General features: G+C 38.0%; 1 protein-coding gene across 5 annotated transcripts in view; it reads right to left on the bottom strand.

Moving 5' to 3' along the window:
* Ccdc141 (coiled-coil domain containing 141) overlaps nucleotides 1-5,326 on the bottom strand; it is a 189,300-nt gene extending 183,974 nt beyond the window's left edge. For 3 of the 5 annotated variants that reach the window (XM_071619022.1, XM_071619025.1, XM_071619023.1), the window contains exons 1-2: nucleotides 4,258-4,621; nucleotides 2,047-2,169 (exon numbers count right to left, since the gene is read on the bottom strand). In XM_071619022.1, the coding sequence (XP_071475123.1) occupies nucleotides 2,047-2,169; nucleotides 4,258-4,359 (225 nt within the window). In that variant the 5' untranslated portion in view covers nucleotides 4,360-4,621. Of the gene's footprint in view, nucleotides 1-2,046; nucleotides 2,170-4,257; nucleotides 4,622-5,048 lie in introns of those variants that run through there. The other 2 variants (XM_071619021.1, XM_071619024.1) reach the window with 2 other exon arrangements.
* Nucleotides 5,327-13,914: the final 8,588 nt, after the last annotated feature.

Below are 13,914 nucleotides of genomic sequence, written 5' to 3'. Positions count from 1 at the left end.
GTCTTCCCTCTTTATTTTATACATAATATTCCTGAAGTCCAGAGAACTTAAGTAGTTGGTATACAGTCCAAGGACAGCCATAAAAAGACAATAAGACATTTAGAATCTAGATCCACAAGCTCCTTCTAAGGAGGGTGGATCCTGTTAAATAAAAAATGCCTTCTGAGCTGAGCAAATAGTCATAGGAGCTGAAGACAACTGTACTGCTCCACCTGAGAAAGCATCCCCCGCTGAAGTTGCCTTGATAGGAACAGAGATGAGGGGGGAGAAGAGAGGCACCCTGAGAGACCCAAACTGCTGTGAGCTCCCCACCACTCACAATTCATCAGTGAAACAGAAAATGCTGCTTAGTATGAATTATTAGTGGAAACTGGGGAAGGAAGGTAGTTTCAAGTCCCAATTAACTTCAGTCACCATTGGCAGGTGAATACAAAGGTTCACTTTGTCTGAGGACTATGAGAAAGCAAACTTTGTGGAATGGGCAGGAATAACAAGGAAGTATTGGGCTTCCGTAGTTAGTAGAATTAGGTATTCAAGACAAGTTTATGCAGTTTTTTTCCTATAACAGGAACACCTTGCATTGTTAATAAAATACACTAGCTTGTAGCATAATTAGAGCTAAATATAGGCATTTGATTCCCAGTTCAATGCTCCTTCAGATTGTAATTTCATTTTTCAATAGACACAAGCCTTCCTGATAACTCCAGCTCCTAGATAAGGATTGCTACCTTGAAAGACAATTCAGAACCCAGAGACCTGAGCAAGGAGCTGTCAAATGGGAGAATAAATTCTGGATCTAATGTCTCCTTCTTCAATAATAATTCTTTCTTTAACGTCTCAGTCTGATTTACCTGGTTACTTTTACTACTGTCTGTATATCTGATGTAGATTATATCTGCCTCTGAATCTAGAAAGCAAGTATGAATTTCAATCTGGATGTTCAAAGAAGCCAGTAATGTTAAATACCAAAACTTTAGACCATCTTAGTAATTGTAGGACTGTGAATCTCCATCACTCTCTTTGATCTTAGAAAAGAAATTTGCTCCATTTTCAGAAAGGGACACCATGGGGCTCATGCTCTGCATGTTCCTGACTTGAAATTTTTAAGGATTTTTTTTTCTGTCAATTTGTGTTTCATAAGTGAAGTCCCATGGGACAGCAGAGCATATGCTAGGAATTGGAGCCTCAAACACTTGAAGTTCCACCTCCAGGGGATGGGAACTCTCTGTTGTCCTGTCTGCCTCCTCATCCCTTCTCAGTGGGGTCAGGTCCACACAGGTATATTAACTGAGCTTTGGGTGAGGTTGAGCATCCCTGAGGGTCTGCACTCACAAAAACTTGCACCTGAAAAAATCAGATATTAAGCAGCAAATAAAAAGAACTATGACAGATCAAGAAAGATATTTGATGCTTTTTTGAGCAAAGGACCCCACATTTTTATTTTACACTCAACCCCACAAATTATGGTATGGCCTTGACTTTTCCTGTCCCTTACTTGGAAATCTCTAATCAATGTTAATTTTGGATCCTTTACTAAATAACTACAACCTATATAGAACAAGTCTGATTTTACTAAAATACTATTTGGCTTCAAGAATTCTAAATACTAAGCACAAAATCAGATATTTTTGATAGTTCAACAGGGGCATAAGACCTCCAAATTAGTCTTATTAGAAGCTATAATTAATAGCAGGAAGTTTGGATCTGTCATTGACTTGAAAATTATGAAGCAAAGAATGCAAGACTTGGAATTTTTTTTTTCACTGAGGCAAAGTGTAAAAAAAGTTATTTATTCACAGTTTTTTTAAGAATATTATCACTCAATATCTCCTATCACATCAAGGAATTTTTTTTTTTTTTAATTTTGTTACTTCTCTCATGTGCTGATGTTTACCCACAGTGACAGTAGTAGATTTACCCATTATTTATCTGGTACCATAGTAAAGTGACCATAACCAGTGATAGCAAAGAATTCAAAGATGAAGAGTAAGAAAGAGCTTTTTCTTTCTTTTTAAATTGCATCTGCTTTACATCTTAGGCTCTTACCTTGAGTTTGGCCAAAAGAAGTTCATGATCATGAAGAAGTTTTTTGGTTTCATCTTGACTGCTCCCAATCTCTAGAAGATTGGGCTGTGATTCAGCCAATTGAAGTTGTACCCATTTGCCACACTAAAAATAAAAATGGAATAAAATGCACTTTTAGTTCCCCTTACTTCTTCCTCTTTACTCTTCTCCTTTTCTATTTTTATTTTTTTAATTTCCAGTTATAATATGAAATCTCTTTCTATAGAGATAGGCCTTGCTTAAGTTGAAATGTAGCAAGCAGGTCTAATATAAATGCATGCTTTGTCATGTTTTATTCTTATAATAAATTCATCTCTCAGTGTAGATTTAATTTTTTAAATTCCCTAATGAGGAACACATACAATGAATTATGTATTACTGAATATTCCGAAGTTACAGGATAATTAACACAATTGTATTCTCACAAAACTGAACTTCCATAAAAATAGTGAAACTCCATGTGGGCAACATAGGATGCAAACTTCACCACAATCGGACATGGGCAGTGCTATTGAGTCCACTGAGATGGACTTTCCACCCTGAATACCATCAAGTGTATTTTATATGGAGATGGTAGTAAGGGAAAGGAGTTGGGGAGGGGACAGTGAAGGAACGTTCTAGAAACATAATTCAGTTAAAAATAATAGTATCCAGTGTAAAGTTTTTTTTTTGTTGTTGTTTTTCCTATGTTCATCATCCCTCTGATTCTCCTATAGATTAATTTCCTAAACATTATTCTTTATCCTGTTCTAAGAATGTTTCATTTGAAGAAAAGAAAAGTTAAAATCTTTTAAATAGGAAAATTGCCTCTTTTCCTTCATTGCTGAAATTTACAGTTGCTGGAAGCCTCATTAAATCACATACAAATGATCAGTTCTCACTACTTCTGCATCAGAATTCTCTTCATCTCCACCTACTGCCTTCCGAAAGACCAGAGGGCAAGGGAGTCAGCAGAGGTCCTGTATACATGGGGGCAGGTCTCCCCAGCACAGGCAAATAGGCCTCTGTAGGAACACTTTGCATTCTGTGCTTCTATAATGAATCATTTTGCTCAATGTCAAGTTCTGTTTTTCTGTTACGAGTTTTCATATGACCATAAAATTTGCAGCAGCTAAACAGGACTTGTTGTTCTTGCTCTAACAAAAGGCTAAAAAAGCATTCAATTAAGTCTGCTGGTATCCTGAAAGTAACTGGCTGGTGAACACCAGCTCCTTTGCCAGGTTTCCTTTCATTACACACTGAATTCTTCTTCTTCTTCTTCTTCTTCTTCTTCTTCTTCTTCTTCTTCTTCTTCTTCTTCTTCTTCTTCTTCTCTCTCTCTCTCTCTCTCTCTCTCTCGTTGTTGTTGTTGTCGTTGCTTTTTGTGGTATTGTGGTACTTTTGTGAACCCAGGGCCTTGCACATTCTAAGCAAGTCCTCTACCACTGAGTTACATGCCTAGCAAACACTGAATTCTTTAGATGGTAACTTGTCTACCACCCAAGTACAGTGCTTCAGAGGTTTCACAGGCCATTTTCATAGGGAGTAAAGTCATGGGTGTCTTCTTAATCCTAAGATGTCTGGTTATCTTTGCAAGTGAGAAAATTGCTAGACATAAAACATGTATTTAAGCACCAAGAGGCCTCAGCTTCTGACTGTTAAAAGCAAATTTCATACCTGCTTTTTACACCTTCTGTAGCACTCCCCCAGCAATGTGACAAGGATTTAGTAGCACTGTTACCACATTAAAACCAGTGCTGTATGGGGTGCAAGTCAAGCCCCTTCCTAGGAGTCTCCTGTGCTCCATCATCCTCAAAACAGTGCCACCCTCTAATCTGCCTCCTCCCACCTCCCTCACATCTACTCTCAAACCCACAAGCCATGCACAGCCCTGCCAGCCTCCTCAGCTAGTAAGCATGACCCTCTAATCCACGTGCCTTGCCTTTAAAGACCGAACTGAAAATATATGGTAGGGGTCTTTTAATTCAGCTGCTCTAGATGCTTTCTATCTAACTGAAAGGAAAGAGAAGCTCTGGAAACTGGCTGAAACTTAGTAAAAGTTTCTCTCTTAGTTGCTGATTTCAGAAAGCAAGAGTATATACTGCTCTTTTCTATGTTCTGAGTCCTGCTGATTGCGTGTAGTGCTCTTTAGGGTTATCAGCATGCTGCAAGAAGCCCAAGTCACACAGAAAAAAAAGAAAGTTGTTCACTTACCTTTATGACAGCTATCACGATTCTGCAGTCTCCAGCCTGCACAGCCACTGAACTGACAGTTGTTGTTGAAAACTCCACTCCAGGACTTCCTTGGCTAGACATGGTACTTTACAACCAGAGTTTATTCCTTGGGCAGCCTCTGCTCAGATTCTTGTCTGCTGGTCATTTCAGAAAGGAACCACCGGGGTTACTTGGATTCATTCAGGGAAAAGAGCTCTGCTTGCACTGATTACTTTGCTGAAAGTAAAGTACAGGAGGTTAAAAATAGACAGCCCCATTGAGTTTATCATAAGAGAGGAGAGAGAGGGGAGCAATCGCAGAGAAGAGCCACACCCCTAGTATGGTAACACTAAGTGCCTGTTATTTTTTTGCCATTATCTGAAAAGTGAAGGACAGCTTCGAGCTCTTTGCCTATCAGCTGATGTTTGATAGCAAATGGAAAAAAAAAAATACATCCTGACAACCCAAATTAGTTTTGCCATTGAAACTAAACAGTTGTAACTACGGACTTTGAAGCCAGCAAGTCATTGACCTGGATATCAATCTTTTCAAAAATTTTCAAGTCTCTCATGAAAAAATAAAAATACCAAAAATGTACTTAAAAGTTCTGGTATTTGTTTTGAGGTTAAGTCACAAAATTGCTTGAAATATATTTTTAGATTAATCTGCTTTTCTAAAACTTACTGCCCTTTGCCAAATGAAGTTTATGTGGAATAGTTACATTTTCTCAGAGCCTCAGATTTCTTAGGAGCATTTTAAAAATAGTCCAACCAGCATTTATCAATAGATACCTATCATTTCAGGATTTCTTTGTGACGGTTCCGCTCCATCAAAGAGCATTTTTTTTTTCCAAATTATTCCTCACAATTACTTACAGAAAGCAAAATGCTTTGCTGTTACCTTTTAATTGCAGCAAGAAAAGAGTTTTTAATCTTATTTTTAAATTAAAGGCTAACACTAAGTATACTTAAAAGAAAAAAAGAAAAAGGATAGCACTGTACTGGCTTGGCTTCTATTCTTTACCCCACCCCCTGAGAAGAAAAATTATAACTGGCTTCAAATCAGAGCCCAAGATCCACAGATCAATCCTATTGCTAGAAACTCCTCATGTGTCACAGTTGTCTGTGGTATTAAGCAGCAGCTGTTGGAGTCCTTGTCAAAGAACAGCTGAAAATAACACTGAAGTTTAGGTCAAAGGTCAGATGAAAACACATCAGAGACTCCAAAGCGGCTGAAACCTTTGGGAATCTCTGGGACAAAGCCAGAATGGAGGATGTGGCAATAAACAAGTTAAATGCAACCACTCACAGTATAAAACCCTAGCCCAGTTTAAAGGCATGTTCAGGTTCAGGTCTGATGTTCACAAGTCTGAGCAGAATTGCCTTGTTTTGCTAATGTTCACAGTAATATTCTTGAATCAAAGGGGTAGAGAAATACTTTTACATAAAACTAGATGTTCAGTAATTGTTTTTGTTTCCAAGAACATGTCATGGCTGCTCTGCCGTTGTGTACGTGTGACCCTTGGCTTTTGCTTTCAGCATCTGCCTGCTGCTCCAGTAAAATGAAACCACACCTGGATCCCAGATCCAGTGAACAAACTTCACCTGGCCCTGAGAGCAGCAGCTGGAGCATGCTACAATGTAGAAAATACTATGAATGGTTTCATTTCATAGCAGGACTGGAGAGCCTGCAGAGAGCGAACTGCCTTGGAATACTGAAGGCTTCCACTTAAGCTATTGCATAGTTGGTCCACACAAAACCAAAACAGATTGCAACTCATTTTTAGCTAATTGTCCTGAAGAAAAAGCAAGACTTGACACTTGTGTCACAGAATATCCACACCCTAAACTAAACTGCCAAAGGGGTATTGCTTAAGCCACTATGTACTTGCCAACCAGAACAGCAAACAGTGACCTGCACTCAAAACCCTCCATGCACTTTGACCCAGAGTTAATCTCACTGCTAGAAACTTGTGTCACAAGTTGCATAAAGGGCCTGAGGATGGAAAGGGACATTTCAACAGCACACTGCAAGGACCACAGGCTAAGTAGCTCTGTCCACAAAGCCCCTCTCAAGAAAGACTGTGTAGGGGCCACAGAACACAGCAGGGAGTGTCTGAAACTGCAGGGCTAGTCAGAGGAAATGGAGCGGTCAGAGCAAGAGCCTGAGAGTCTAGTTAATTCCAAGGTTTAAGGGCAAAGGGAATTAGAAATATTTAAGACTTTGTTAGAAGATTAATCCAGCTATTCAGCAACAAAGGTAGTGCCCTTTTGTGCATGTAGATGACCTTTCTTTCTGTTAATTAGATGGAGCAGGTCCAGGATGTTGCATAAAGAAAATGTTTTCTACTTTGGTGGACACGAGCAATAAAGCAAACGGTGTGGTTTCTGACTAATGTTTTTATTTTAACTCGAATTCTTGGCTTTAATTCTTTCAAAGACTCAAATCATTTTGGCTTTTCCTCTTTCGTTATTCTCTCTTCCTACTTTTTTTCTTGCTTAACTTTTTAAAATCTTTCCTTTACAGAAGCCCTGTTGCTCAGACCTCTCCATCCACATCTAGTTTCCTTAGAACTCTGACCTATTTTTATTCATCTAGAACAATAATTACAAATTGCAATAGTGACTCCAGTAAGCAATTTGGAGAACAGTTAGTACAAAATATATTGTACTAAACGAACTGGTACACCATGCTTAGATGGAAACACTACAACTTGTTTTAATGTTAAAGTAGTAAACATTTCTTGAGTTACAGCTTATTTATACTCTGCCTCCCCTATCATCACCAAATAAGAAAAAGAAAAGAAAGAAACCAAAATAAAACAAAATGAAAACCTTACAGGCATTCTCAGACCCTTGAAGTTTATAGTGGATCTTGCAGAGGTTATTATGCCTGCTCTGTTTATCCCTCTGGGAAATGCCTGTTTTTATATAAACTAAAATATTCTCCATGGGGAATCACAAAGCTATGACTGGATTCTGTAGAGTTGTGAATAGCACATTTTTAATGAAATAATAAGAGCTAGTAGTCTGAAGATATGTTCATGTGATTACTTTTCAGTTCTATCAACTAGTTTGCCATTCTTTTTTTTAACATTTTTTTTTTTTTAGATGTTGATGGACCTTCATTTATTTATATGTGGTACTGAGAATTGAACCCAGTGCCTCACACTTGCTAGGCAAGCACAGCAGTGCATGTAGGGTCTGTTCATTTTTTCATACAGGATCCCATCTATTTGTTTTAACCAATATGAGTGTGTGTGTGTGTGTTCCTGGGGATTGAACCCAGGGACCCCAGCATGCTGGGCAATCACTCTACCACCAAACCATATCTCCATTCTCTAATCAGTACTATTATTGGTTAAGCTATATTCAACTTTATAAAGACAAAGTGGATAGACCTGATATAAATAATTCAAAGTCTGTTTACCCAGATTAAAAATTCAATGCAAAATTTTCTCTGATATAATCATTAGTAGTTGTAATAATAGCTACCATGTACAGACTGATCATTATGCACCAGACTGATCATTATGTGCTTTCTACTTTTATCCCATGTACTCCACATTATAAGGCTAGAACAACCGATTTTCCTGACTTTATAAATGATGTACTTATACCCACATATCCACACCCACACAAGGATTCCTTGATTTGGCCACCTCTGGTCCAGTTTTGCCTGAATTTCAAGCTGATTCATGATCTGCTCCTCCCTACTGCCTATCACATACATCACTATTCCTAGAACACAAAGATCAGCCATGTACTGTACCTTAGTTCAGTTTTCCATCCAGGAATATCATTCCTTTCTTCCCTCCATCTAAATTCCTCCCATCTCTTAAGACCAAGATATCAACTCTTTGTAGAAGATGAATATAGAAAAAGAACCAAATTCCTCTTTCTTCAAAATTTAATTACATCTCAATATTCAATAATTATTTGCTGCTATTATAAACTTGTATTATTTTCTAGTTATTTCACTTCTATTAATATTATTTCTCCATTATATTTGAAGATCTTTATGGAGAGGAGCCATGTCCTAACATTTCTGAATCTTTGCCAATCAACTCTTAGGGTTATTGTAGAGATTTAGAACTGTTTCACAGAGTACTTAAGAGGAGGAGCTGGTATTTAGTAAATGCCATGAACCACAGAACCAGACCCCAAACTGGTACTTATAAATACTGGGTGACTTTACTGAGTCACATGAATCATATACGAAAAAAGAGAGACAGTTTTAATACTATTCATTATTATTCATGCAATCAACAGTTATTGAGCAGAGATACACATCAGGTACTTCTGCATCAGGGATAGAGCAGTGAGAAAAATAAAGAGGCCTCTGCCCTCCAGAAGCTTTTCTCACATTTCAGTGAGAAAAGGCAAGCAATGAAATAAAAAAAACAAGGTTAAAACACTAAGAGAAAAACAACTGGCAATGGCTTAAGTAGATTGAGTCACAAAAGTTATGTTTATAATTTGCCAGAGAAATCATAGAGTGCTGTCAAGGTGTTTGTATTGGAACACAGAGGTTAACAGGAATAATAAATGAATAGTGATTTAAGAACAAAAACAGTCAAATCACACCCTATGGCCAAAACAGTGTCTCAACCTCTCTGGACCTCAATTTTCTTGATGTCAGCTGAGATAATGGGAACATTCACATCATAAAGGTTTCTGGGGGAGGATTAAATAAGATGATATTTGTAAACAAAAGAATGTTGACAGTTACATATTACTATTTCTAAGATGACAACATCTGTTAAGGGATTTCCTAAATCTAGCAGCTGCCACAAAATTTAAAAATGAATTTAAAAAATTAAGTTGAATTAATGCACATGGCAGACAACCCGAATGGAATAATCATACTAGAAAGACATAAAATATATTTTCCTATAATCAGATACAAAATTATTCCAGGGAGACATTACTTCTTGATTGCCATCCTAACCGTTCGACTCACTCTTTACAAATATTGTATAAAACTTTTCCTGATACCTCTCAGCTATTTCTTGGATGACAAGCATCTGACTTAATTGCCATCCATAAGTAAATGGAAGTTGCTCTTTCCCCATAAGCCAACCTCCAGTTCTTGCCAGTTTCCTATTCATCTAGGCAAGTGCTCATCCTCACCCATCAAGTAGGGCTACATGCCTACTATGTGTCAAATGTGTAGATGCCAGGCACTTACAATAAATATGACAAATCCCATCTAGTCATGGAACTTGCCCTCTGCTGGTGGAGACATAACAGAAAACATACAAATAAACTGTACGTATATATAACATGGCAGGATGAAATGAATATAATGGAGAAAAATAAAGCATGATAATGAGAGTGAAGAGGGAAAATACTATTTTAGGAGGGGGTCAGGAAAGCTCTAATATATGAGATTTGAGTAAAATCCTGGATTAGTTGGAAAGAGCCAGGCATGCAGATATCTCAGGGAAGAACATTCCAGGCGGCTGAGACATGCTTGTTATATTTGAAAAGCATCCAGTAGGTCGCTGAGGGTGAAGCTAAGTAGGGGCTGAGAGTAGCCAACAGAGCAAGAACCTGAGACCCCAGAGAGAAGGCTGGCTAGTTCACATGGGGTCTTCTGGTAGGTGCCACTAGGTCTCTGTTGGGACAACCTTGGTTTATACCTCTTGCCCTAGTATAATTGCTCTTAAGGCCCCTTTTATAATCAAAAGAGTCTGCAAGATAATTATGTGATAACCCTACTATTAAGTCAACATGAAGCCTTTGAATTCATTCAAAATGAGATAGAAAAGTACTGCAGGATTCATCTGAAGAACATCATTTAACTTAACATTGTTAAAGAAACTGCGGAGAAGAGACTATTGGAGTTCATAGTGAATGAGGAGGTGGGGAGAATTTTGTAGCATGCAGTACATAAATGCCCACACAGGTGGCTGAGTTTTACTTAAAACACACCTGAGTTTTACTTAAGAAGAATGACATGTCCAAAAGATCATGACCCTCACTGACAGTCTCATTCCCTCTGGGCATTGACTTTCTTATAATGAAACATGTTGATTTACCCATAAACCCTTAGCTTTCCCATGAGATCTTGGAGAATAGTTATAATCAAGCAACTTTTATACCCAGCAAATTTCCCTTCTCTAGGTAGTAAGAAAAGTAAAACAAAACACTTTGGCAAATTTAAAAAAGATTTAAGTGGGTCAACAGATCCATTCTGGCTCTGTTATCTATTATACATTTAAGCAATGGTTTCCCCAAAATGATGTGTGAGGTGATATCAATTCTCCTCCAATTATGATGGATAGTTTTTATTGAAAAGCTTCTAATTAAAGCTAGGCATGTTTATAGTCAAATCTGTGTAAAATTAAAATGACTAGTGAACACATGGGCTATCATTGATTTGGGCAAATTTCCTTCTGAATGTGAAAGATGTATAGACTTCTTCATGCAAGAAAACACTTTTTAAAAATTGTTGAAAAACTTGCAAAATTTAGTTTGAAAACTCTGGTCAGCCATAGGCTCCAATGTAGCAGGGCTCCCTTTATAATGGAATTCCTCTAGATATAAATAAGGGTCCTGAGAATTGTCTCCAGAAGGCAGGCAATTTTATGAAAAAAATAGGAGCATTAGTCAACTTGGTTTTAAAAAATTTCATTTCTTATGTTTTCCCTAACTGTGGCTTAACTCCTTTCAAGGCTGAGAATTTTCCATCCCAGAATTATCCCTTGGGAGGCCTCAAGAGTAGCAATCGTTCCAGCTGCTTGGGAAGCAAGCAGTGACACCACGAGTGAACTATCACTTCCTCCAGACAGCTATGCTTTTTGCCAAGGAAAGAATAATAATCTGAAACCTAAGGATATAAAAATCTACTGCCCAAATGGCATGACTATTATCCATGGATGCATAGTAGGAAGTGTGTACAAAGTTAAAAATATAAGGTTTTATGAAGAAACATTTAAGATATAACTCAAGGGCTGGGATTGTGGTTCAGTGGTAGAGCACTTGCCTAGCATGTGTGAGGCACTGGGTTTAATCCTCAACACCATATAAATGTAAGTAAATAAAATTAAGACAGTGTGTCCATCTACAACTAAAAAAATTTTTTTAAAAAGACGTAACTCAAGAGATTAATGTGTATGTGTGCGTGCAGATTGTTATATATGGTGAGGTTGTTTTTAGTAAGGTTATACTGAGATTTCTGTTGTACATGGCTGATATTTTGTGATTCACTGAGTTTATTAGCATGTGTTGAATGACAAGTATGTATTTTAACAAATTCTACCGTAGATTTTTTTTTAAATTTATCTGAGTTTTTAAAAATTAGCTATGCTTTTGGAGATTCACATCCTCATTCCAAATAGGAACGCCTCACCCCAACGTTCACACACAAGTCTCTCGCTGTGGGAATCTGTTTGTGTTAATACATCACTCACCCAGGTCATAGAACCCACATGAAAGCAATGATTGCTGAGACTGTCCGGAAGGATAAAAAAGTTACTAACACCTGCAGGAAAAAAGATATTCATATACACGGGCTTTCAGAAAAACAGGAAGCAAGATGAGAGAACCTCACAGAAACCTGGAAATCAAACATGGAAACAAAAGTAGCAGCCATCAACACCCCACCCCACCCCACTCCACCACCCTAACCTAAGCAAACCGGTTTCCTATCACAAATTCCACCCTCATAAAGAAAGGACTTCAAAAGCAAAGCAAAGCTGTGTCATGTAGAGTGCAGATTCTGCTGTTGGCACAACTCTGCTTTGAGCTGCCACTAGCAGCCTTGCCTCTGGGCACAAGGACCTGGTCCCCTTCATCAGCCCATCCTCCTCAAATCCCTTCAGATTTGTAAAACATGAAGTCAATCTAATTCGGCCTCTAAACAACCTTGTACTCTAGGCTATTACTATCTTATGAGTTAGAAAGCCAAGGAAAGTACATGGCTTATTCAAAACAATGGAGCCAGTGAGTGAAGATCCCAGACACTTTCCTCTTAGTTTCTTGCTCCAATCCCATAAGGAATAAATTCCATTCTCCTAATGTTAGATTAAAAAAAAAATTATAGACTTCTAAACATACCCATCACTCAGTTAAGCCACACAATTAGACACTTCCTGGGCACAGCCCTGTGAGGCAAAACCATTATCACCACTTCAAAGTCAAAACAAAGAAAACAAAACTGTGTTCTGAGTGACCCCCACTGGCAATGACAAAGCCATAGATGAAGCACTTTGATGTTTTACAAATGAGAAGAACCCTCCTAAGGGATTTCTCAAATCAATGTAAGAAATCATAACATAGGAACAGTTTTATCCATGGATGTATATTAACAATTATAATAAAACTACTTTGTGTTTGTGTCATAGTTCTTCTTCGTACCTTTAAAATCATTTTTGCCATCTTGGTAAATTCGTGGATAGCATGTGAGGGTGTTTTGGCTGTTTCATTGGTTATTCAGAGATCCAAGAAGATTTTAGCAGAACAGAAAAAACAGGGCAGGTGAAGCAAGTGGTAGAAAATGTGGACCAATTGTGAAATTAAACATGAAATCTAAGTGTACTGCACTTAGAGGTTCCCCCTCGCCATGGCATCCACAGACTAATTAGGCTGGAGTGCAACTGGGTTATCAATGGGTTATCAAAAGATCTGGAAATTTTCCTTAATTTCCCTTCCTAGTCATTAGAAGGGCTGCATAAGTGATGTGGCTGAGGCAATGTTATTTTCAGTCAAACCCCAGGATGGAATCAAACTCACTTTAAATAAAACATTGAGATCAAGGAACTAAAAGGAAGCTCTCTGGTTTAGAATGTAAGCTCCGGGATAATGGACATGTGTTTTATTGAAAACCTTCCCCAGAATCCCATCTCATAAGTATATTTGGATTTGCAAATTTTGTAGAATAAAGTAGAACCAGTTCATGGAGAATTGCACAGTTAGGGAGGACTGTTTTTGTGCCCGCCTACTGTGCCCTCTGGGTCTCCTCTGCCAGAGCACTTTCCACCTGCCATGCCCTGCCCTCCTTACCTGGTTGATAACCAGACCCCTATGAGGGGCAAGCTCTTGAAATAATGCAGGAGTTGATGAGGACAATGCCTGGCTCCTTCTAGGTGAGTCTGATTTAAAGAGGAATCTGAACATGAAGAAAGGGAGTTTCTGCATCAACCCCTAACATGAGCTAAATGAGCAAAAACCAAACACAACAAAAACTTAATGGCATTTTAGAATCCACAGAAATACTCATTTTCTTTTTCAACATATATTTACTGAACATTTCTAATGAACCAACCATTGATTTAAGCACCAGTGAAACATCAGGAAGAAGACACAGAAGTCCCTTCCCTGACACGGTGGTATCCAGAAGCTTTCAGGGAAAAAAAAAAAAAAGGCAAATGGGCACAGATCATGTGCCAGCTATCCTGCTAAAATCTGTATAAACTACCTCATTATCAGAGAAACAATTTCTATGATTAACCTCATTTTATTGAGGAAAGTGACCTAGATACATTAAATAACTTACCTAAAATCACAATCCTAATATGGCTTAACTTGTGCCAACATGACATCCAAAATAGGATTGCTGACCCACTGGCTCTAAATCACACAACCAAAGCTTATGTCTCAATTTGTGTGTCACACTTAAGCAAATCAGATTTTGAATAACTATAGAAAAATA

Source organism: Marmota flaviventris, chromosome 11 (assembly GCF_047511675.1).
Source record: "Marmota flaviventris isolate mMarFla1 chromosome 11, mMarFla1.hap1, whole genome shotgun sequence".
Lineage (NCBI taxonomy): Eukaryota > Metazoa > Chordata > Mammalia > Rodentia > Sciuridae > Marmota > Marmota flaviventris.
This window is presented reverse-complemented; position numbering and strand designations above follow the sequence as displayed.